This window comes from Sceloporus undulatus, chromosome 6, assembly GCF_019175285.1.
Source record: "Sceloporus undulatus isolate JIND9_A2432 ecotype Alabama chromosome 6, SceUnd_v1.1, whole genome shotgun sequence".
In the NCBI taxonomy this organism is placed as follows: domain Eukaryota; kingdom Metazoa; phylum Chordata; class Lepidosauria; order Squamata; family Phrynosomatidae; genus Sceloporus; species Sceloporus undulatus.
The window spans coordinates 27078138-27101088 of record NC_056527.1 but is presented as its reverse complement, the minus strand read 5'-3'; the positions used below and the strand labels follow the sequence as shown (position 1 = coordinate 27101088).

Sequence of the window (22951 nt, the reverse complement as noted above, 5' to 3'; positions counted from 1 at the left end):
CTTCTTGGTCTTGAGGAGAGCCCTTAACTTCTCCTCCTCCTCCCCTCATGAGGATGGGCTGGGACTGAGGGGAAGGAGATGGATGGGGGGGGGGGGGGACTCAACCCTCTCCTCCATTTGTCTGGAATGTCCTACATTCGGGGGGGCTCTCCTCCTTCCCTCATTGAGCCTCGCCCATTCCTTCCCCGTTCTCCTTGGTCTTGAGGAGAGTCCTATTAACCTCCCCTCAAGAGGACTGGGCAGGGAGGGACTGAGGGGAAGGGGATGGAAACAAGGGACTCACCACTCCGCCCCCTTTTTATCCCCTCCCCCCAAGGGCCCCCACAGGAGCCAAGCTTGTCCTGCCTCCTGATTGGCTGCCCTTGCTCTTGTTGGAGGGGGAGGGCGGGACAGGGGTATAAAAGGCGCACCGCAACTCCGCCGAGCGCTCTTTCGCGCCTCTCCTCCTCCTCTTCTTTTCCTCTTTGCGCGCCTACATTTTGGGGGGATTACAGCCATGAGTACCACCACCAGCAGCCGCAACTCCTCGTATCGGCGCATGTTCGGAGGCAGCAGCCGTCCCAGCACGGGCAGCACCCGCTATGTCACCACTTCGTCCAGCCGCTACTCCCTGGGCAGCGCCCTCCGGCCCAGCAGCGTCCGCTTGGTCTCGGCTTCCTCGCCCGGAGGAGGCATCTACTCCTCCAAGTCGGTGAGGCTCCGCTCCAGCTTGCCCCCGATGCGGCTCCTGGGGGGAGAGGCCGCCGGGGTGGACTTCTCCTTGGCCGACGCCATCAACACGGAGTTCAAGGCCAACCGGACCAACGAGAAAGCCGAGCTGCAGGAGCTCAACGACCGCTTCGCCAACTACATCGACAAGGTGCGCTTCCTGGAGCAGCAGAACAAGATCCTGCTGGCCGAGCTGGAGCAGCTGAAGGGCAAGGGCACCTCCCGCCTGGGCGACCTCTACGAGGAGGAGATGCGCGAGCTCCGGAGGCAGGTGGACCAGCTCACCAACGACAAGGCCCGCGTCGAGGTCGAGAGGGACAACCTGGCCGACGACATCCTCCGCCTCCGCGAGAAGTAAGGGCCCCGGGAAGACCCGCAGGTCCCCAGTGCCTCTGCTCCCGTCTTCCCCTCTGAGCAAGGGCTAAGGCCGCTCTAAGTCGGGAATGTCTTGAAGGCACACAGCACGCACCCCTTGGGCGAGTCACACCCTCTCAGACCCAGAAACCCCTCTGACAGGGCTGCTATAAGTCGGAAAGGACTTGAAGGCACACACATACACACACACACACCCCTTGGGCGAGTGACACTCTCTCATCCCCAGAAAACCGCCTGGTAGCCTTAGGGTCGCCATAAGTAGGAAACGCCTTGGAGACACACAACACACACCCACACATGTGAGCAGGGAATCCAACCCTTGGCCTCTAGAGTCTTAAATCCGCATCCACACTGCAGAAATAATCCAGGTTGATACTTCTTCAGCTGCCTTGGCTCAATGCTATGGAAGCTTGGGATTTGTAGTTTTATGTGTTGTGTGAGAGAGCTCTAGTGGTGCCACAACAAAATGCTGATCTCCGGATCCCATAGCATTGAGCAATGGCAGTTAAAGTGGTATCAATGTGTGGATTATTTCTGCAATGTGGATGAGTCCAGTGCTCAAACTACTACACCACGCTGCCAAGTAGTGCTTTTAAGGTGGGGCAGGGTCCTCTTGCCCTCCTAGAACTAAAACTGGTGCTTCTTCACAGTGTTCAAGAGTTTGCATGATATGAAAGGAGTCTGGAGATGTGAGGGGGGAGGTCTATATTTCTGGTATAGGTCTACTGTGCTCAAAGTTTGAGCAGTTGTTCATAACTGGTTGCTTTAGTGATGGTGATGAATTGCTTTTTGGAGACTACAACTCCTAGCGTCCCCAGCCAGTGTGTTGGCCTGAGAGGTTTTGGAGTACTTCTGGGAGTTGTAATGACACCCCACCCAAAGTTATTTTTCCTAAATTCTGTCAATTGTTTAGGTTTTACTAACTTTATTGTTGTTGTAAAACTTGGTTGTTTTTGCTGTTGTGTGCCTTCAAGCTGTTTTTGACTTACAGCAACTCTAAGGTTGTCACAGGGTTTTTTGGGGCTGAGAGGGTGTGACTCTCCTTAAGTTACCCCGTGGGTTTCCATGGCCAGACCAAAACTGAACCATAGTCCAAAATGCAAACCAATACAGCATTCTGTTATACCAAAAAAACCAGCCCCAGCATCTTTTTGGTAGAGAAATAATTGTTAATGTAAGTGCTTAGAAAATATTGTAACTAAGCATTAGTTTAGGCGGCATTCTCCTCCTTATCAGTCTCTCTCCTTGGAAGAGTTTCCTCTTTGAAGATGATGATGTTAGCTCTAATACATGTGTTATCTAAAAGTTTGTTCATATGGATTGATAAAAAAATTCCTCATGTAAGTTGCAGTGCTTGTTAAGAGAGGGGCTTGGAAAAGTTACCTTTTGGACAATAGCTCCCAGTATGCCCATCCCAGCTAATATGGCCCCTGGCATTTCCAATCTCTGGAGTTTTCTGTTGGGAATGAAGCTGATGTGGAATGTGAGTCTTAAACAAATAAAAAACATTCCATCTGTTCATTCCGGTAATTGGAAAGCTTGCGAGCATTTGTCACATGGTTTGATTTAGAGTGATCACTTGGTGCTCTCCTTTTGAGTCTGGGAAATCATGCCATGATGGAAAAGTCCAGATTTTTCTGGAGTTGAACCTCTGAAAAAAAAATGTAAGAGCCTGGGAAGGGCAGCAGAATATTCTGTTCTCTGGAACAGAATCCCCTGGATAGTCTTCTCCCCATATTCTCCAGGACAAAGAACAAGAGATAAAGTATCTTCTAACTTGATTTTGATATTTCATTGGGTATTACAGACAAGTCTAGTGTGTGTATATTTGCAAGCGCTTTTTGAGTTAAGGGTGTGGCAGACTCCAATGAAAGTGTGTGTTGGACTGTAGCTCTGTAGCCCAATCTGATGTAGCTTTAACAAGTCCCATCAAAAGGCTTTTATACATAAGTAGTTGGAAAAAAGAAGACAAGTTTCAAATCGATTTGTATTTGTAACTACAAGAAGGAAAGCTACAACTGATTTTTTTAATGTTATTGAAATTTGAATTTTTTAAAAAACAGAACAAGTCCCACCAAAGGGCTTTTATACATAAGTAAAAGTGTAGGATTGTAGGTTAATTGCTGAAGATCTCTATATGCTTGGGAATAAGCCTAATTGAACTTGGTGAAGTTTACTTCTGATAGGAGTTGTTGTGCTGTAGTTTCTCCCCATTGTTTCATACCTCAGTTACCTTAATGTAATTTTGAAAACCTTTGATAATTTGCCTCATTGACATCAGAATTGTAAGGTCAGAAACAGGGCTGACTAATTTTTTTTTGGTTTGGTGATGCACTTTTATGAAAAGCTCAAATTGAAGGAGAATCTGAATTTGCAAGATTAGCCAAATGGTCTTAAGATGTAGGTTAGCTCTTTTCCCTCTGAGTTGTTTGAACAAAGTGGGTAATATTCTTATGACTGACTTGTAGAATTCATGGTGCTCTTAACAACAGAGTACGCCAGGCTTGATCATGCGGCAGTGAAAATGGAGTCACACAAATGGAGGAAAGGGATGCTTTTGTCTGGGAGGCTTCCTCTCCCACCTTCTTCTGCTTCTCTCTTTCTTCTCTAGGGTGTGGCTGTCTATCAAACTGAAACTTCCCTTGGTTTTACTTTCACCATCTTTGACTGTCTCCTTTATTTTACAGACTTCAAGATGAGATGCTTCAGAGAGAAGAAGCTGAAAACTCTTTGCAATCTTTTAGACAGGTTTGTGATTTCTTGTCTCTTTTGGTTGAAAGTTTAAAAGTTTCAAGCCGGGACTTCAGGGTTTTCACATGGAATTCAAAGCCACCTAGTGGCTGAAAAAATAGGCATGCTAACTTGAAGGGTGAGAACCTTGATATTTCTGTGACTTGATTTCACTTTTAACTTGGACAAAGCTATGCTTTAAGTTACTAAGCAAGTGGTGGCAACTACAGTCGATCCGGAGGCCAATTTTCTGGCCCTTGGACCTTCTGTGGCTACATGAGCTGGCTTTTTTAAAAGCCAGTTTATAAGCCAAATGATTCACAGCCTCTACCATTAGCACCAAGGAAACTGAAATAGTTAAAGAATTCCCATATCTAGGATCAAACATTGACCAGAATTGGAGACTGCTGTCAAGAAATAAGAAGAAGACTAGCAATGGGAAGGGCAGCTATGAAAGAACTGGAAAAGATACTGAAGAGCAAAGACATACAGTGGACCCTTCTCTTACATGGGGGATCCGTTCCAGCCCCCCCCCACCAAATGCATAAGAGAAAAAACATATGCTCAAGCCCCATAAGAAATAATGAGGCTTGCGCCATGAGTGCGCACCCCATTACTCCTTCCGGAGCACAATAGGCTTTTTTCTGGCGCAGCTTCCAGCCTATGCTGGAGGTTGTGTATGGTGCACCCGTGTATGATGCAGGCGGACTGTATAACTCAGCACTAAAGTCAGAATCATTCAGACCATTGTATTCCCAGTTGCCGTGTAGAGATGTGAGGGCTGGTCAGTGAAGGAAGCAGACAGAAAGAAAATCAACTCATTTGAAATGTGGTGCTGGAGAAGAGTACCTAGGACATCATGGACAGCCAAGAAAACAAACAAATAGGTTATTGGACAGATCAGACCAGGGCTGTCCTTGGAAGCAAAGATGATCAAGTTGAGACTGTTGTACTTTGGACACATGATGAGAAAGAATGGATCACTAGAAAAAACAATAATGCTAGGAAAGGTAGAGGGTAGAAGAAATAGAGGAAGACCACAAACCAGATGGATAGATTCATTCAGAGGAGGCTTGCAGGATCTAGACAAGGCAGTGAAGGATAGGGATTCTTGGAGATGTCTTATCTACAGGGTCACCATGAGTGAGAACCGACTGAAGGGCAGCTAGCAACAACCATTAGCACAGAAGCCAACCCCACACTGTTAAAATGGAAATGCAGTGGTATAGTTTCCAAAAATGATGTGGCTAGAATGGTCTATATTGTAAGCCATACTGTTGGGTGCTAGTTATCTACAAGCATCTTTTCTCCAAGGATCTCAAGACTCTGTACATGCTTATTTTACTCCACACTTAATTCCTATCGCAACCCTGTGATGTAGGTCAGCCTGAGAGAGAATAACTGGCTCAAGCACACTCAATTAAGTTTTACAAAGTCCACTGGGGAAGTGAATCTGGATATCTCATGTCCTAGTCCATCACTGTGCATTCACCTTCCTGATCTGTGCTTGGACTTAACAATGACACTTCTGAGCACACGGAAGATTTACATCTTTAATGCATCAGACTTTTGCAAGGGCCATGTATTGTTCTGTTTTATCAGAGTCTAGCCTGTTAGCCAGTGAAACTCTGTGGGATCAGTTTTTCAGATTGGTATGGTTGAAAGGGAGCCATCTGTTCGCTTGGCTGAAAGGTATTAATGGTTTCTATGGGATTCACTATGGAATGCCGATGCCGGCATTACTGCAAGTGTGGTGGCAGCAGATTGAAATAATAGAAGCCTTTGTATTCTGGGGTGCTTAGAGCAGGCTGCATTCTTACTGGATGTGTAATGATGCAAGCATATTTTAGAAACTCACAAATTAAAGCATTGGGCATTTTAGCTGGTCCAGTTTCTAAGGAGATATTGAACAAGACTTTTTTAAAAAAGCTGACTATACTTCTGACATGAAGGATAACCTAAAACCAATCTCTTAAGAAAGGATGTTAATGTTTGGGCTGAGTCATGAATAGTTCAGACACTTTGCAGTAGACTGGAAAGAAGCAAACCCAGTGCTGCAAATAGCTGCTTGGTCTTTTGAAAAGGACTTTGTTAGAAGAGTAGCTACTCATAACAAAGTGAAACACTTTTATATACACGTCTTTTTTTTTCTGGTCACATTTTCAGTCCTTGAACAGACATAGTTGTTCCTGGCGTAGTACAGCTACTGAACACTTTGCCTTTTTTTGCTTAACTTTAATAATTTTGCTTAAAATTATTTGGTTTCTTTTAAATTTTGGGTTGGGAAGCTTCATTTTTAATAATGAATTTTCAAGGCTCCTTCCTTCTAAGGACCATGTGAGATAGGAATTATTCCAGTGGAAACAAAGTAGCCTCAGTAAGTCATCTTGTCAGCTGGATAAGGCACCAGCTAGGTAATAACTACACTTCTGGTTTGATGTGAAACCAAATTACATGCAAATTTGTTGCTTGCTTTAGGATAACTTAAGCTTTCAGTCTTGTGTGTGTTTCCCTGATGTAAACCCAACTGAAAGTAGTGGAAATTACTTTGAGAAGAAATTCATAAGCTTATGCAGTTAGTCGGATTGATACTTTTAAGATGAGAATGGAAAAGACTGAGACATAACATACCGTATGTACTCGACTACAAGTTGACCTCTTGTATAAGTCGAGGGCAGGTTTTTGGGTTCAAAATTAAGGATTTTGATATGACCCATGGATAAGTCAAGGGTTAAACCTAGGGACATGTAACAAAGGATGTAAAGGATAATGCAAAGGAAAATGATTCCAAAGAACTTAAAAAATTCTGGCAGGCATAATTGTTTGTGATCATCCTAAAGGCTGGATGGATGAAGGAATAGAGGGGAGCCATGCTTCTTTTTGGTGCTCCCAGCATGGACTAAGTTCTTGCCTTTTACCACTCTTATTTAGAGAAAGGGGATGGCTCCTTTTTTATATACATATGAGAGTTAAAGTACAGTATTTACATTGACTCGTGGATAAGTCGACCCAGGTTTTTTGGGTCAACTTTTTGACTGAAATTTCTAGACTTATACATGAGTATATACAGTAAATAAGATGCAGGGTTTGCAGGTTATTGTTTCTGCTTACTTCAGGGGTGGGGGAAATGGTTTTTGGGCCACATAGGGCCCCAAATCTATTTTGCATTCCACAGGACTCCTGAAGGTCCCCTGAAACTAACCCCCAGTTTAGTTTTTTTCTGCATTAAAAATAACCCTAAAATAGGGGAACATCAGTGCAGTTGCTTGTCCCAGAACCTCCATGGTTACATGTTGATAAGAGCCATTGTGCTCTTACTGTGATGGCTCCATCTGAATGGGATCTTCTGAAAATAAAATGATATGTGTGAAACTGTGTAATTATCTATAGGTATCTGTGCCTGGTCCAAACATTAACAGTGTAACACAGTCACAAACCTGGAACTGAACTGTTATGCACAGAACATTTTAAAAGAAGAAATATAACATCAAACAATTTATATGGCGTCTACATGAAATGATAAATTTTGACCACAAGTGGTACCCACTGCTAATTAATGAGATATGGAAATTTAGCATTGCATGGCTGTAGGAACATTATTTGAATGGTCTTATGTGTTTACACTGGGACCACTGAGATGTGATGTAAAGTAAAGATGGGCTGGATGAGTATAGAGAGGGAGCAGGCTTTCATCCACCCTCCAGGCTTCTTACATTGTTATCAGTGATAGGAGATAAGAAGCTGAGTAAAAAACAAAAAAACAAAACAGTCGACGCACATAAAACTGTATGCTTCTTGGTACAATGTCCAATTTGCATTGGCCTTTCAGTCTCACCTATTGCTGGAATGCAGTACCACAGGCACTTCCCAAACTGGAATTTGGCATACACTTTGAAAAAGGTTCCCTCATTGCTGCATCAGATGAAATGAAAAGGATGTACTCAGCAAAGCTGATAATATAGTAGCAGGTAAAAAGGCAAGTGGACTATCAACATAGGTGGCTAAATGATGCAACTTCACTTGAAATCTTCCTGCACATTACTTCTAAAAGCTTAAAGTACTATTGGGTTTTTTAAAGCACTTCAGCGGACAAATATAGCATTTTATTTTAAGCATCTGTGTCCTGAAGCATAATAATATATGTCCTTTGATAGGTTAGCTGAAATTTAAAATTATGGTACTTAACTTCAACCCCACTTAGCCCTTAAATTAAAAAATATTTTACAATTCAGTAATTTTAAGTTTACAAACAATTGTAGCTTCTAAGCTAACAAAAGGTAAACTATTAAAATAAGAAGGTAAGATGGTACAAGGACCGTCGTCACCAAGATTTCTTGGTTGCAATGAAGGAGAGTCCAGCAAAAAAATAAAAATGGATTGTAGATTAAGACAAGCATCTTTTGAGAAGTGAGAACCTTGCTCTTCACTATTTGAATTTTCATTTGCTTGCCCTGGCCAGAGAGGAGACTTGGCACTTGCCAACGAAATGTATGTTGTCCATCTGCCTTACTTACACTCACATACTGCTTTGGAACATCTAACCCAGAATGGGTATTTTTGAACTGCAACTCCCAAGTAGCCCTAGGGACCATAGCCATTAGAGAGGAATGCTTGGAGTTGTTGTTCAACATCTGGCTAGAGGAGCACAGTTCCCACCTCTATTCTTATCCCTGTCTTTTCCCATGAGGTCTAACACATTAGGCCATTTCAGGACTGTGTTTAGATTAATGTAGAAACATCTAAGGAGAAAGGTGTCTCCTTTTACCCAGAATATGTGTTGTAGTCCAAACAGTATCCCATCATCTGACATGTATATGTGCTCCAGGTGCTCCATACAGACAGTAAAATTTGGTGCATAGTCTGAGCATTATTGGCACATGTTCCTCACCAGCTAGGCCTCCTGGCCAATCCTGCACAGGCTGTTTTACTGTGAGAACTATATATACAGGGCACAATATGACTACTCCATCAGTGTCAGACTCTCTCATCTGGCAAAATCTTTCATCCAGTGATGGTTAAGGATTATTTAACTAGGACCATAGTGATGACTATGGGAGTGTTGTTATTTTTATTGTCTGTTTAATACCATAATACCATAAACATGAAGTACTCTGACAGTATACTTAAACATGGTACTTAAAAAACAAGGGAGCCTACTGGAAAAGTATTGGGTAGTTATGCCTAGAAAATAGTAACACTGAACCTTTTGTGATCTGGTATAATTAAAATCGTTATTTCAGGTGGCTCTATTAATGTAACCTTATAGATTTTGATGATTTGAATATATATGATGCATATATATTCAGATATAAGTCCAATTTCAGTCTTAAGCATCTCTGATATGAAATATTAAAAAGATGGATTAAAAATACTCCTGTTGTGTTAGTTGTTTTTATGGTACTCAGAATTTCCACACATTCAATAAATGTTGAAGGCTGGTTTAGATACTTGAGAGGAAAGTTAAATACTTTTATTGTGTTTATCCTTAATATTTAAGTGTGTCCTGATGAATGTTTGTGTGTGTGTGTTGGGGGGGGGGGCATAAAAATACCCTAAAGTAAGGATTATTTATTTACAGAATGGGTTTATATTCTTCCTTCCCACCCACTCCCAATAGGATTCAAGGTAGCCCTCAGTAATATTAAATAAAATAATACAATTAAAGCAGAATGGCCCCATCCTTGCTGTCGTTTTATTATATATTATTATTTATAGTATTTATATCCCTCTCTTCCTGACAGGTTTTTAGACCTGTTTAAAGAAAGGATTTTAGAAGGTGCTGTATTGTTCTTGAACTGTTTTCTAGCTGCTTTTTGTCCCTTTTAGGTGTGTGTTTCAAATTGTTTTAATATTGTGCATAATTTAATTCTGTTTTAATGCTGGCCCTTTTTTATGTTTTCCCCTTTATTGTACTTGTTATAGATTCTAAGTCACCTTGAGCCCCAGTTTCAGAGGAAAAGGTGGCATATACAGTAAATATATATAATAATAATAGATCAAAGAGATGATAAATGATTAAAACAGAAACAACTTATAAAGGCATAATTAAAACAATTAAGAATGGAATTTAAGGCCCCATACAGACAGGCCAAGATAAAGCTTCTTCGGCTCACTTAGGCAGTATACTGTTTCAATGATGCAGGTGTATTAAGAGTCTGGAAGCTGTGCCAAAGCTGCGCTCTAGTCTTTAGGACTGGATTGTGGCTTTGGTGTGGCTTCCAGACTCTTAAAATGCATGCATCATTTAAACAGGATAGCTCCAAAGTGACCTGAAGCAGCTTTATTTTGGCCTGTCTGTATGGGGCCTAAAACTCATCAGCCAAAACGTGTAAGATCTAGCTGGTGGCAAGCCCTGTCCTCAGCAGCTGGTCAGTTGCCAAAAGCCTTCCCTAAGTTTTTTTAAAAAGTCTTTATCTGCTGATAGAAGGACAACAGGGAGGTGCCCAGCCCGGTCTCCCTTGGTAGAGCGTTCCAGTGCCTGGGAACAGCCACTGATAGAGCTCTTAGTATATGACTGGGAGCCTTCTAGATGTTGGAGTGCAATGCCTAGCAGCTCCAGCTAGCATAACCAATGATAAGGAATGCTGGGAACTGTAGTCCAGTGTCTTTAGGGCTGCATGATTCTCATCCCAGAGCTAATAGAAGGCTCTGGTGATGACCTCTTCACCCAGGGATCTTTTCACACTTCACAGGCATAGCATTGTGAGTGTGATGGCTGCACCCTGTGAAATCCTGAGCTTTTATAATTTGGGGAGGCAATAGACCCCTCTCCTCTTTGAGAATTCTAAATATATACCCCTAAAATGCAGAACCTGGAATTTCATAGGATGGAACCCTGGCAGGGACGTAGCTAGGATTTTAGGAAGGGGGGGGGTCCAGACTAAGTGCCACCATTATAATGGGGCTTGAGTGCGGCGGCGCAGCAGCACACACCATTCATTTTTCTAATGGAGATCCCCCCCCCCTTGGCTACATCCCTGACCCTGGCAGTTAAAGCAGAACCATAGCATTATAATTGTGTTATGTGAAAAGGCCACAGTTCTCCAGTCTTCCTAGCAATCTGCTGACCACCTTCTCAACTTTTTACGCTTAGCTTGTGTTCCTTAGAAAAGAAAGGGAAGCCATTGTTGTAGAGTTACTCGAGAGGAATCTGACTCTCCTGGGGAAGAACCACCAGCAGAACTTGTGTTTCAGATTAAAGGCCTCCGTAAAGTCCTGAGCATCCCCAGTATAAAAGAAAAAGTTGAGCAGCAAGCCTGAGTCCCCTTGGCTAGACTAGTGGATCAGTCTACCTTGGTGTAAACCAGTTTCATATGCTTAGGCTGATCAGTTTTGATCACCAGATGACTTTCTGATTTTCTGCGGCAACAGTCCTATCTTACCTGGAAGTCAGTCTAAGCTAAAGTTAGTAATGGGGTGTGCCCCTCCTTGATTAAGTAGAGGAAGGGTCTGCACTATAAACTTATTTCTAGGAGATGTAGGATAATGTAGCTACATAGGTGATGGAAACTCTTTTATTTTTTTAGCCTGATAGGCTTTTATATCTCTAGCAGAGCCATATTGACTGCTCTTTAAGTACTGCAAGATTTTCTTCCTTGTCACTGTGTAGGACTGATAAATAGGAGAGCATGGGGGAAATCTCTGCAAGCACCTAATTAACCTAATTATTACCTCTCCATGCAGAAGTTAAGCAGCCAATACTTCTATAGGCTGTAATTCAACTAACACAATTGTCACCTCCTGCTTTGGATTTTAAGACTGTAATTAACAGAATTTGAATTGTGTGATGTGGGTGTTGGTAATGCGTTTTTCCTTATTAAATGCTTTGAACTGAAATGGCTAAAAATACCCATTGTGCGGTTCTGAGACACTTTAAAGCCTGTGATATGAAGATTGAAATGGGTATTTGTCCTATTAAAAAGGCTTTGCTGGCTAAGAACGATGGGAAAACTTCTTTGTCCCATGCTTCTAGTCCATACTCTTGCAATTAATTATTGCTTAGGTCATAGTAACTGGTCACATGTTCTACAAGCTGAGTATCTCTTTTCCAAAATGCTTGGGACTAGATGTATTCTGCATTTTGGATTCTTCTTGGATTTTGGAATACCTGTATTTCCATAGACTGAGGCTGGAGAGAGATGGAGGATCTGTGAAATAGCAGGAGTTGTTGATTCCCTCCACAGATCTTCTTGTTTCTCTCCCCATCTTCTAGCCTTGCAAATACTGTGCAGGTACATACTATGCTATTTGAAAAGTTTTGGATTTTGGAATTCCAGATAAGGGATACTCAACCTGTATAATGATGCATTTACTATTAATTTCATTTTCATGCCACTTTTTCACTAATGAGTTTAAGCCAGCACAGCTATCCTATGGGGTAGGTTAGTCTGTGAGAGAGTAGCTGGACAAAGGTTACCTGATGAGTTTTATGACTCAAAAGGAATTTGAAACTGGATCTCACAAATCTCAGTTTAACACTGCAATCACTGTGACATGTTTGTAACTGTGATATATCACAGTATGTACTATTAGTTCTAGTAGACAGTACAATAATCTGTATTAGTACACATTATGTACTAGTAATTTCCTGTAGTTGAATATACAAGCTTTCCTGTAATTGAATAAAGAACAGTCCCTTAACATTTCAATTAAATTAGGGATAGACAGAACATTTCTAAATGCTTGAAAAATGGATTTTGTTAGTGTTGGGAAACCCTTACAACAAGAATTCTATATGGGTAAGAATCTTCCATTTCAGATTTCCTGTGCGGAAAATAACATATTTGTTTTGCCCAGAAAAAGTCCAAAAGTCCTTGAAAAACTGCCATTTTTGACAGCTTTCTCACAGCAAGAAGAAAAATGGTAAAATTATATGGTTTTCCTTGTAAGAAGGAAATCTACAAAGATTTTCCTCTCTAGTTTAAATGTATTCAATTTGCATTTATTGAGCTAGATCTGAATTGCCTCAAGGAAGGTCTCAATTCATTCTGTTGGCTTATACTTGTCCAGCATAAGCTGTGGGCTTTAGGCATGGAATCAGATGTTTAGAATTGCACTGCTCAGCTCCTCTGTGAATGGGTTGGCAGAACTGCACAGTTCATAAAAAACAAAAGTATTCCACTGATATGAGCACTAATCTCATCACAAGCTGCCAGATATAAACAGCACAACACTGTCTGTGTGCTTCTGTTGTGCCTATACCTGCTGTATTTGCATTCTTCCTCCAGTCTGGCTGATGTGCCCTTGCCTGGAGGCTTCAGTTCTTTAGTTGAGCCTAAAATCCCATCATGTGGAACACGGTTTCTCTTCTCAATGGAATGAAATGAAAATGCATGAGCATTTTGTCAGTAAATTTTTGAATGACTATATTCTCTCATTATGAGCCTTGGCTGGATTTAGGAATCCTCAGGGGGAAAAAAAATCTGTTTCACCAACACAGGAAGCATATTTTGCTTGGAGTACAACAGTGCCTACTCAGTGTCTGCTTCCAGATTTTTAAATTTCTCTGCAACGGAGGACTGACTAGCTAGTTCGTCTTCTCTTGTTAAGATAGCAGGCCAATATATTTTTTTATTCAGCAGGGTTTTAGGTTTTAAGCTTTTGTGTGTTGTTAATTTTTTAATTGATGTGATTTTAATTTTAATTTCCTCTATTGTTAGCTGCCTTGAGGATTTGGTGGGGTTTTTTTTTTTAGCAAAAAGGGTGGTATAATGGCAATAAATAGTTTATTTCAACAGTATAAAGGCATATAAGAGCTTAGTTGACACAGTATCCTTAAGTTCCCAAAACACTACTGTTTGAGGCAAAAGATCAAAAGACTCTCCAGCTCTTTAGTTTTATGTACAGAAGTGGACTAGATCTGCTCACTTGGAGTGTATCTGAATTACACTATTAATAGCAATTTGATATTTCAACTGTCATGGCTTACTCTTATGTAATCCTGGGATTTATGGTTTTGAAGAGATACTTGGGGTCTTTTGCTACTGAATTACATTTATGAGAATTTCTGTTTACCTTGCCAAACTACAAATCCCATGATTCTACAAGGTGAAGTCATGAAAGTTTAAGTGGTATCTTCACAGCTGTCATCTATATAGTAGAGATAACACTGTTACTGCCAACAGGACAGCATTCTTCACCATAGCCTGAGGAGAGCAGCATAGGATACAAAGAGTTAGCTAGGTAATGGAGGTCAGGGGAAAAGTCAGAGGAACTAGAATGACTATCTCACTTAATAAACTTCATCTCCCACAGCATCTGTCACCTGAGATGACTACTTAATAGTAGAGTCAGCACTGCATATTTGATTCTGTATGGACATTTTAAAAATGCTGCACTAAACAAAAAAACCAAACAAACAAGCTTCATTTATATATCGCTTCATACTGCCTAAGCAATGTCTAAGTGGTTTACAACTGTAAGCTAATTTGCCCCCAACAATCTGGGTACTCATTTTAGCGACCTCCTCGGAAGGATGCAAGCCTGAGTCAAGCTTGAGCCCTTTTGCTGGTCTTGAACTCACAACCTTGTGGTTTTGAGCGAGTGGCTGCAGTACAGGCAGTACTCAAATAATAATAATAATAATAATAATAATAATAATAATAATAATAATATGTTTTATTTATAAACCGCTATTCCAAATAGATCATAGCGGTGTACAATAAATTCAGTATACAATACAATATAAAAATACAATGGACAATATACAATACATATATTGTATTGTATATAAGAATGTTGTCTTCCAGGCGAGGCCTGTTGTTGCTGGCCTGCCTCTCTCCCCCTCAAGATGGTGGTTGGAAGGAGGGCTCTTTGTCTTCCAGGCCAGGCCTCTCTCCCCCTCAAGATGGTGGTTAGAAGGAGATCTCTTAGTCTTCCAGGCCAGGCCTCAAGCTGCACACAATTCTTGCTAGATTTAAACAAACCTTAAAACATTTCATCTAGCTGGAATATTTAACTTAAGGTGACACCATTTAAAGAGATATTGTCAGGATACAGACCTCCCAAAAAGAGTGGTCTCCTGTCGTCCTGGTTTGCTCCGTGAGGGAGCAAAAGTGGACAAACCATGCGGCTCCATCGCGGAACAAAAAGAACCCACAAAAAGGCACTGGGATGTCAAAATGGCGGCACCCGTATGTAGAGGGCACCACCATTTTGGGACTGCAGTACATACTAGGCTAACCCTAGTATGTACTAGGGTTAGGGAGCGTGTGAATGGTGCGCGCTCCCTAACCTTAGAATCGCCACTGCCACGTTAAAAAATGGAGGTATGTATCCCGCCATTGATTCAGTCAGTTCTCTTTTGACATGCTCTTGATAAACGAAATTAAAAGGAGTATCCTAGGGTAGTTTTTAGTTTTTAAAAGATCAGAATTTTTCACAGTAACCCAAAATAGTTGAAATGAATTTGAGGGAATATGCAGTAATAAGCATTCAAAGGGATTTGTGGTGATCATTGTTTTCAAACTAATTCAGATTTACTTCACAGCTATTGATACTGGATATTTTAAGAGCCGAAGACCCAGTAGCATTTATGTTAACTTACGTTCAAATTCTAAGGGGAAAAAATTAAAGTTCTGAATTTTACTAATTTGTACTTGCCTGAATGTAAGGTCTGTTATAGTTACATGGGAAAAGTTGATTACAGTTTTAATTTTCTGTTTGGTATTAGTTATTACTAATTGGTGAAAGAATGTCATTCTATAAATGGAAGATAGTCTACAGAAAAACAGGGCAGCAGAAAAAGGCTTTTCTCCAGTTGTTTACATTATAATATTTTCAATGGAAACATGGTCAGGCCTGCTCCATAAAAATGAAAATCAGCAAAGAGAAAATATTGTTTGTCCACTGCTTGTTTGGACAGTAACTGCCATTAATGTAAAGATAACTAGAGTTTGTGAGGATATTGACTTCACAGTTCAGTGTGATTCCTATTATGAATGTTACTGAGCATTACTGAGCAATCTTTCCTTTCCTTTCCTCTCCTTCCTCAGGATGTTGACAATGCCTCCTTGGCCCGCCTGGATCTTGAACGCAAAGTTGAATCCCTGCAAGAAGAGATTGTCTTCCTGAAGAAACTTCATGATGAGGTAAACTGGCCTTGGTCAACTTCAGTGTGCAGATAGCTAGAAAATGAATAGCATTAGTGAATGTTCAATGTTTGGTCTGTTTTCTTCTTCCTTAAGGAAATTCGTGAGCTGCAGGCCCAAATTCAAGATCAGCATATCCAGATTGATATGGATGTTGCCAAGCCTGATCTCACTGCTGCCCTGCGTGATGTCCGCCAACAGTATGAAAGCGTTGCTACCAAGAACCTTCAAGAAGCTGAAGAGTGGTACAAGTCCAAAGTAAGTAAATGGTTTAGCCTGGCCAATCAGTTTTAAATGATAGGATTTTGTAATAATTTAATATAAGGAAATCTGAAATTTCAGCATTTTGTTAGAAATTTATCACTTGGATGCACAGTTGTAAGGTTGTTTGAAGATTATAGGGAAATTCCTGTGGACTCAGTGTAGTCCTTAATAACTAACACTTCTTAGAGCTATAGAGAGCCTTTGCTTTCATTTTGGAATGATAAATGTTTGTGGTGGTTCAGATAATACTTATCCCATGCTTTCTGTTCAATATGGTTTATATCTATCAGTAAAATAATTAATCAAATAAATTTGGAACAATTCATTAAAAATAAAATGCACTGAGAAGTAAGAATGTTTTTATTCAGTCTTATTTATGTAAGAAGGGGACTTCGTCGAATTAATTGCAATTTATTGACAAGTAAGTGAGTGTAGGAGTTCAGCCTTAGCTTTCCCTGATATGAACAACCAGCTTTTTTCATGTGAAGTGCATCCCAAAAATATCTGAAGATGTATCTCATCCCAGTGTACATCCCAGTAGACAGGGTTAAAAATATCTCATTATAACTTTAGATGACAAAATAATCCACCTCAAATTTTATGAACTACCCTAGAAACAATTTTTAATAAGAACTGTTCCTGAGATCCTCTAAGAAGTGGAATTGGGTGCCTATAGACCACAAGGGGAAAATGGCTACAGTTTGTACAATATTTGATAGTTCAGTGCTTCTAAGAATGTATCAACCAGAGGAAGTCAATTTGCTTTGTTGCTACTGGATCTAGATAGTAGATTCATTTCTGTTTCATATCTTATTCTGATCTGAAACAATAGTTACAGGGCATACCATGGTTGAACAATACTAAATTTTTTTGCTGAATTTTAATCTGCTAGTCCCTAATATAACATATTTTGCATGAAGGGATAACTGTTACTTTACACTTGCTATGTTTTATGTAATTGCTAACCTGGTGTGTCATTAGTTTGCAGATCTGTCTGAAGCAGCAAGCAGGAATAATGATGCCTTGCGTCAAGCCAAACAAGAAGCTAATGAATACCGCAGGCAAATCCAGTCTCTCACCTGTGAAGTGGATGCACTTAAAGGATCTGTAAGTGAAAGATGCCATTTAGGTAGAAAGCATTGGCAGTTTTGTTTTTGTTAATGAAAAGATGTTTACAGTGGATATATGCTGTTAAAATGAACAGTTTGCCACACAAATAACAGAACCAAAGCATTGTGAAGTATAGGTCAAATAGCCCTTTAAGCATGCATGCCATTTTCTCCTGCAGCTGGTTTCCAGGAGAAAGTGGTAAGTTAGATACAGGTTTGATTACAAGGAGAGAGAAAAATTATTTGAGGAAATGGACAGCAAATACAGGCAGAGAATCAGACAGCCCTGCATGGAACAATCATCCTGTCTGAACCCTGCTAATGGAATATGAAATACAATTTACAGCTTACTTTTTAACATGCACCAGAGAAGACTTGCATAAGTGATTAATTGCAGGTCTCATATGTGGAAAACTATATCTACACGTTCTTAGCATATAGCTAAGCATGATACTAGCTGGGATTTCTGATGAGTGGAGATTCCCAAATTTTTCCTAGCCACCCATCTTGGAACGTACGTTCCCTGGTGTTGATACCATGAGAAATGGACTGTTTGTCTTTTGGTTGTCCTTTGAACCTTTCAATTAAAGATGGCAATGCTTAGCACTGCAAGCTTCATTTTGCAGTTTCAAGCAGCCACTAGTAGCCCCATGTTAAAACAACTATGTGTTTTTGTCTATCAGGCTATACAGATGCACATACACAGGGAGAGAGAGACACACACAGAGAGAGAGACATCACATGTTGCAGTAAATTTGACTTCTGTGAGATTAACCACAGAAGTACTTACTACTCTGGCCAGCATTGGCTTTCCCAAGTCCTGGGCATCTCTGGTTCAGATAAAAGCATGTGATTTGCCACAAAACTGCTCCTGTAAAAAGGTAGTGGAGAAACTTGTTGTTGGATTTCAGCTTCCATTATCCATAGTCATTGCATGATGTGTTTGATGGGGGTCTGGGAACAGCCATAGGTTTCCAACCTCTGCTACAGAATGTATACATTTAATTAAAATAAGTCTTATTCTGAAATGCAGAGCATTTCTTGCACACTTCTCTTGTCTTCCATATTTACTGATGATGTGAATCTAAAACTTTTGACCATCACTCCTAAAAGCTTACACTTTAATTCCTTCGCCTTAAACTAAAGCATTGTTGACCATTGCTGTTTAATACTTCAATCTGTACCTTTCAAAAATCCTTGCAGAATGAATCCCTGGAACGCCAGATGCGTGAAATGGAAGATAACTTTGCCCTTGAAGCTGCTAACTACCAAGACACTATTAATCGTCTCCAGGACGAAATTCAGAACATGAAGGAAGAAATGGCTCGCCATCTTCGCGAGTACCAAGAATTGCTGAATGTAAAGATGGCTCTTGATATTGAGATTGCCACTTACAGGAAACTGCTGGAAGGAGAAGAGAGCAGGTACTTAGGAGCCTCTCATGGTTTACTAGGAGGTGGGAATAATGTGGCCCCATGGCTGTTTCTGTGGCCCCCAGGGATCAATGTATTTTTTTAAAGCAGTTTTGCTCTGAAATGCCCCCAAACTGGCCCTATAGGGTCAGAGAGCACTTTCACCATGTTTTGGGCCTCTATTTTAAGTCCAGGAAAAACTTTTTTAGAAAAAGGCCTTCCCTGGGCCTAAAATGATAGAGGAGCCTCCCATTCTTCCTAAAGGTCATTTGGGGGCAAATAAATTCAATTTCTATGTCTAGGTGTGTGCAAGCCTCCTTGGGCACTAGGGCAGCCCCCTTCATTTTGATAGCTGCCCACCCCCATGGTAGGCAAACCTGAAAACCATTATTACTGTGTAATCTATTTTTTCCCGTTCCTTTACAGAATTTCTGTGCCTATTCCAACTTTTGCTTCCCTGAATCTGAGGGGTGAGTAACTTTTATATACTGCTGTTTCTATTTCATGAAAGTATTAACATTTGGTTTTTAAGTTGTCACTAATGGATTACGTTGATAGAAATTGTATTGATAGAAAAGGTTTAGAGTTGTTGCCATGCCCGCGTTTTGTCAAATGTGTGATGTGTGGCTAGGATTTTTGAAGAGGCAAGTGTCACTACAGTACTACACTGCTGTAGGTAGTCTTGCCTATGGCCAGCAAGTTGGCTTACATTTGAATTTTTGCCCATGTTTGTTGGTTGTCTAAACAGAGATGCTTAGAAAGACTGATTCTTTATTAGTGGTTTGGGCAATCTAAGGACATCACCAAAGTAAGCATTGCTAGGTTAGGTGTCTTTCTCACATGGGTGAGCGTGTTATAAAAGTCTTAACTGTATGGAAGTGTTAACTTTGATATGTCATTCAATCTGCAGAAACAAACCTTGAGTCCATCCCAGTGGATACCCACTCAAAGAGAACACTCCTTATCAAGACTGTTGAAACTAGAGATGGACAAGTAAGTACAAATTAATGTTATTTGTGGATGGAAAAAAGAAGCTGTCTGTGTTTCATACTAATGCAGATAAATATAAGGCTGTCATGGGGAGGGGTCTCTGTAACTTCTTGAAAGTAGGAATGGATGTGGTCCATTATCATTGTGGTGCCTATCTGTATTTTAAAAAGAGCCCTGCTTGTTTTCCTTGCTCATCTTTGCAGACTGCTGGATAGCAGCCAATACAGGCAGGTACTAATTACCAAAATGCAAATATTTCCTGGACTACCAGGTAATTGGAGCGAGAAGATGAATGTGTTTGAGTCTGTTGGGAGTAATGTTGCTCCAGATAGAGCCTAGGAATGAGTTGGTCTGAGACTGAGCCATAATAGACTAATTGAAGCAATGGGCTTAAATTTATCCCATTGAGTTCACTGAGTATGTATTAAATGTGACTTGTATCCAGAAGCAGTTCAGTATTAGGGAAATAATGTTGACTATCTGGGCCTATTGTGAGATCCCAGCCTCTCTCCCCAGTACAAAGAAATTTGACGCTGGATGCTATGTTTGTATAGATTAGCAATACCAAAGGCAGTTTTGATTGGAACAGTTGGTACATATTGAAAAGTGTGATGAAAAGAGGCCAGCTGTCTCTTTATCTGCAGAGTTGGAGTGCCTTACTGACACTTAGCTTGGAGTGAAATGTCTGGGACAGGTGCTAGAAAGCAGGAGAGGCTTCTGCAGGAAACTTGATGTACTTTTTGACTTACCCAGGTAGGGCGTGTAAGTGTGCACAAGGTGGAGGAACGAGTTGTTGTACTTCCCTTCAGCTACCAGTGCAACATTTTTAGCCCAATGGTGGAGAAGCTTTTTTTTTTCACCGTTAAATGCTGCATTCCCTCAGCAGTTACCTTGTGCCAGATGTGCATGCTAGTGGTGGCTGTAGCAGAGTCCAAAGTTGGCAGAGCCACGTTATCACTCTATGTTTCCTTTCTTTTCCCTTCCTTCTTGCCTTCTAGTGGCCTGAATTGGTCTCTTATGAAATGTTTTTGAAATGCAGGCAAAGGCCATTTGAGATTTCAGGGCCAAAGGTTGTTCACCCCAGTTTTATGTTCCAGTGCAGGCTATATAGTGGTGGTTAAGCTTGCTCACTAGCTCAGAATGGAAAAATATTAAATTTGCACTTGCCTATGAAATGGTTCAGCTCAGTTAATAGTTGACTGCCATTCTAATGCCTGATGTGATTTGCCTTTACAGGTTATCAATGAAACTTCTCACCATGATGATCTGGAGTGAAGAAAGAATAGCACATCTTGAAATTAAACTCTTACCAGCAAGACTAAAAAGAGAAACAGCTTTCAAGTGCCTTTCTGCAGTTTTTCCAAGAGCGCAAGGTGGTTATGCTAGAGGAACTAGGTCTTAGATCTTGCAAACTGACTCTCTCAATGGATTTAGAAGAGCTTACAAAAAGGGAGTCTAGTTAAGATAACAATATATTGGGCTGCAATACTGGTTTTTTTAAGTTTTTGAATTGAATAAAATGGCTTTTTTTCAGCACAGTATGAGCAACCCTTCACTGCTTCAATAAACATTTGGGAAACAGCTTTCTAATGTCTTTTAATTTGTGGCAAGATCTCAACAATTATCCACTTTAATGGTAGCAGCAGCAAGGAATGTGCCCATTGTGAAAGCATTTCACACATATGCACATCTGCTTCTGTAAACTTTGTGCCTGTCAAGGTGATGAGTTGTACAGTTGCGTTCATTTTAGGGGAATGTGGAGAAAAATGCCTTCTTTCCCTTGAGGTACTGTGGCAATAATTGTATTTTTCATAGCACTCAAAACAGTAGTAATTTATTACTGGAGAAAAGTGGTTCCTCTCCCACTTGGAACATTAATTCAGAGCTTGGAAAAGTTACTGAGGTCCAATCCACACTGCAGTAATAATGCAGTTTAACTGTCTTGGCTCAATACTAAGGAATTGTGGGAACTAGTTTTGGGAGGCATTTAGCTTTCTCTGTCAGAGAGCTCTAGTGCCACAACAAACTACAATTCCCAAGATTCCCTAGCACTAAGCCAGAACAGTTAAAGCCATCTCAAACTGGATTATTTCTACAGTGTGTTTTGGACCTAAGACTACAATTCCTAGACTTGCTTAGCCATGTGGCTGTATGATTCTGGGAGTTATACTTCAGAAGAACATGTTCAAGATCTAGACCATTGGTTCCCAACCTTCCTAATGCTGTGTCCCCTTAATACAGTTCCTCATGTTGTGGTGACCCAAACCCATGAAATTATTTTCATTGCTACTTCATAATTGTAATTAAATAGGTGTTTTCCAGTGGTCTTAGGAGATCCCCCATGAAAGGGTCATTCGACCCCCAAAGGGGTCCAGACCCACAGGTTGGGAACCACTGAACTAGGCTAACTGCAATAGGCAACTGAGATACACTTTTAGAAATTGCTTACCTAACAGGATTTCAGCTGAAAAAGTCAGATGAGACATTATTACCTTCCCACATTATGATTCCAAAATTAGAATCCTTTCTGATCTATGAACAGGCAGTGACAAAGATAAAACAGTTCCTCTTGCTCCCAGATTACCTGACAGCATTGACCAAGGTGGATCTTGGAGATAATCACTCAACTCTGAGATGCTAAGACAGCATTCCCAAGTGTCCAGCACTCAGCCAGATGTAATTAAGGCCCTGTTCAGACCGGCCTGATTGGGGTCAGAGTCGGAGCACTGTGGATATGGCACCCTTTCCAGGGTGCAAAAGGGAACTGCTTTTTGCAGATTCTTTTCACGCCCTGGAAAAGCTGAATTGGGGCTGAGGTATGAAATTGCCGCAGCCCCGATCTGGCTGGGAAAGGGGTGGCTGGAGGCCGCCCCATAGCCCCTAAGACCTGATTTTTTAGTACAGGTGTTGGGCCTTGAAAACCATGTTCTCCCAGTTTACTTGTCAAGTAGCCAACACATGGAGGCCTTGGCAAGGGTTTTCACTGATCCAGTTCCTAGGACGAGCTTTTGGAGAAGAAGTATAAACCTAGATCTAATTTGGTTATGGGCTTATGATCTCACACATTTTTAAGTTTGCTGGCCTCAGTATTTGCATTAATGTGGTGGTATGTGTCTTCAAGTCAATTATTGTCTGACATATAGTGACCTTAAATCAAACCAAACTGTAATGGTGTTTTCTTGGCAAGATTTGTCCAGAGTTGGTTTGCCTTCCTGAGACTGAGAGGGGGTGACTTGCCCAAGGTTACCCAACAAGTTTCTGTGGCTGGGCAAGA

The 22951-nt window shown here is 40.9% G+C and overlaps 1 protein-coding gene across 1 annotated transcript; it reads left to right on the top strand.

Annotated features, from left to right (window-relative positions):
• Window positions 1–418: 418 nt before the first annotated feature.
• Window positions 419–21260, top strand: VIM (vimentin). Its single transcript, XM_042474786.1, has 9 exons — window positions 419–1062; window positions 3771–3831; window positions 15807–15902; window positions 15999–16160; window positions 17148–17273; window positions 18479–18699; window positions 19114–19157; window positions 19598–19680; window positions 20914–21260. The coding sequence occupies exons 1-9, from the start codon at window positions 497–499 to the stop codon at window positions 20950–20952; spliced, it is 1398 nt and encodes a 465-aa protein (XP_042330720.1). The 5' UTR covers window positions 419–496; the 3' UTR covers window positions 20953–21260.
• Window positions 21261–22951: the final 1691 nt, after the last annotated feature.

Coding starts and splice junctions, on each gene's coding strand:
- VIM (XM_042474786.1), top strand. CDS start 497: ATGAGTACCACCACCAGCAGCCGCAACTCCTCGTATCGGCGCATGTTC. Junction 1,063..3,770: donor ATCCTCCGCCTCCGCGAGAA/GTAAGGGCCCCG, acceptor TTTATTTTACAG/ACTTCAAGATGAGATGCTTC. Junction 19,158..19,597: donor TGCTTCCCTGAATCTGAGGG/GTGAGTAACTTT, acceptor TTCAATCTGCAG/AAACAAACCTTGAGTCCATC.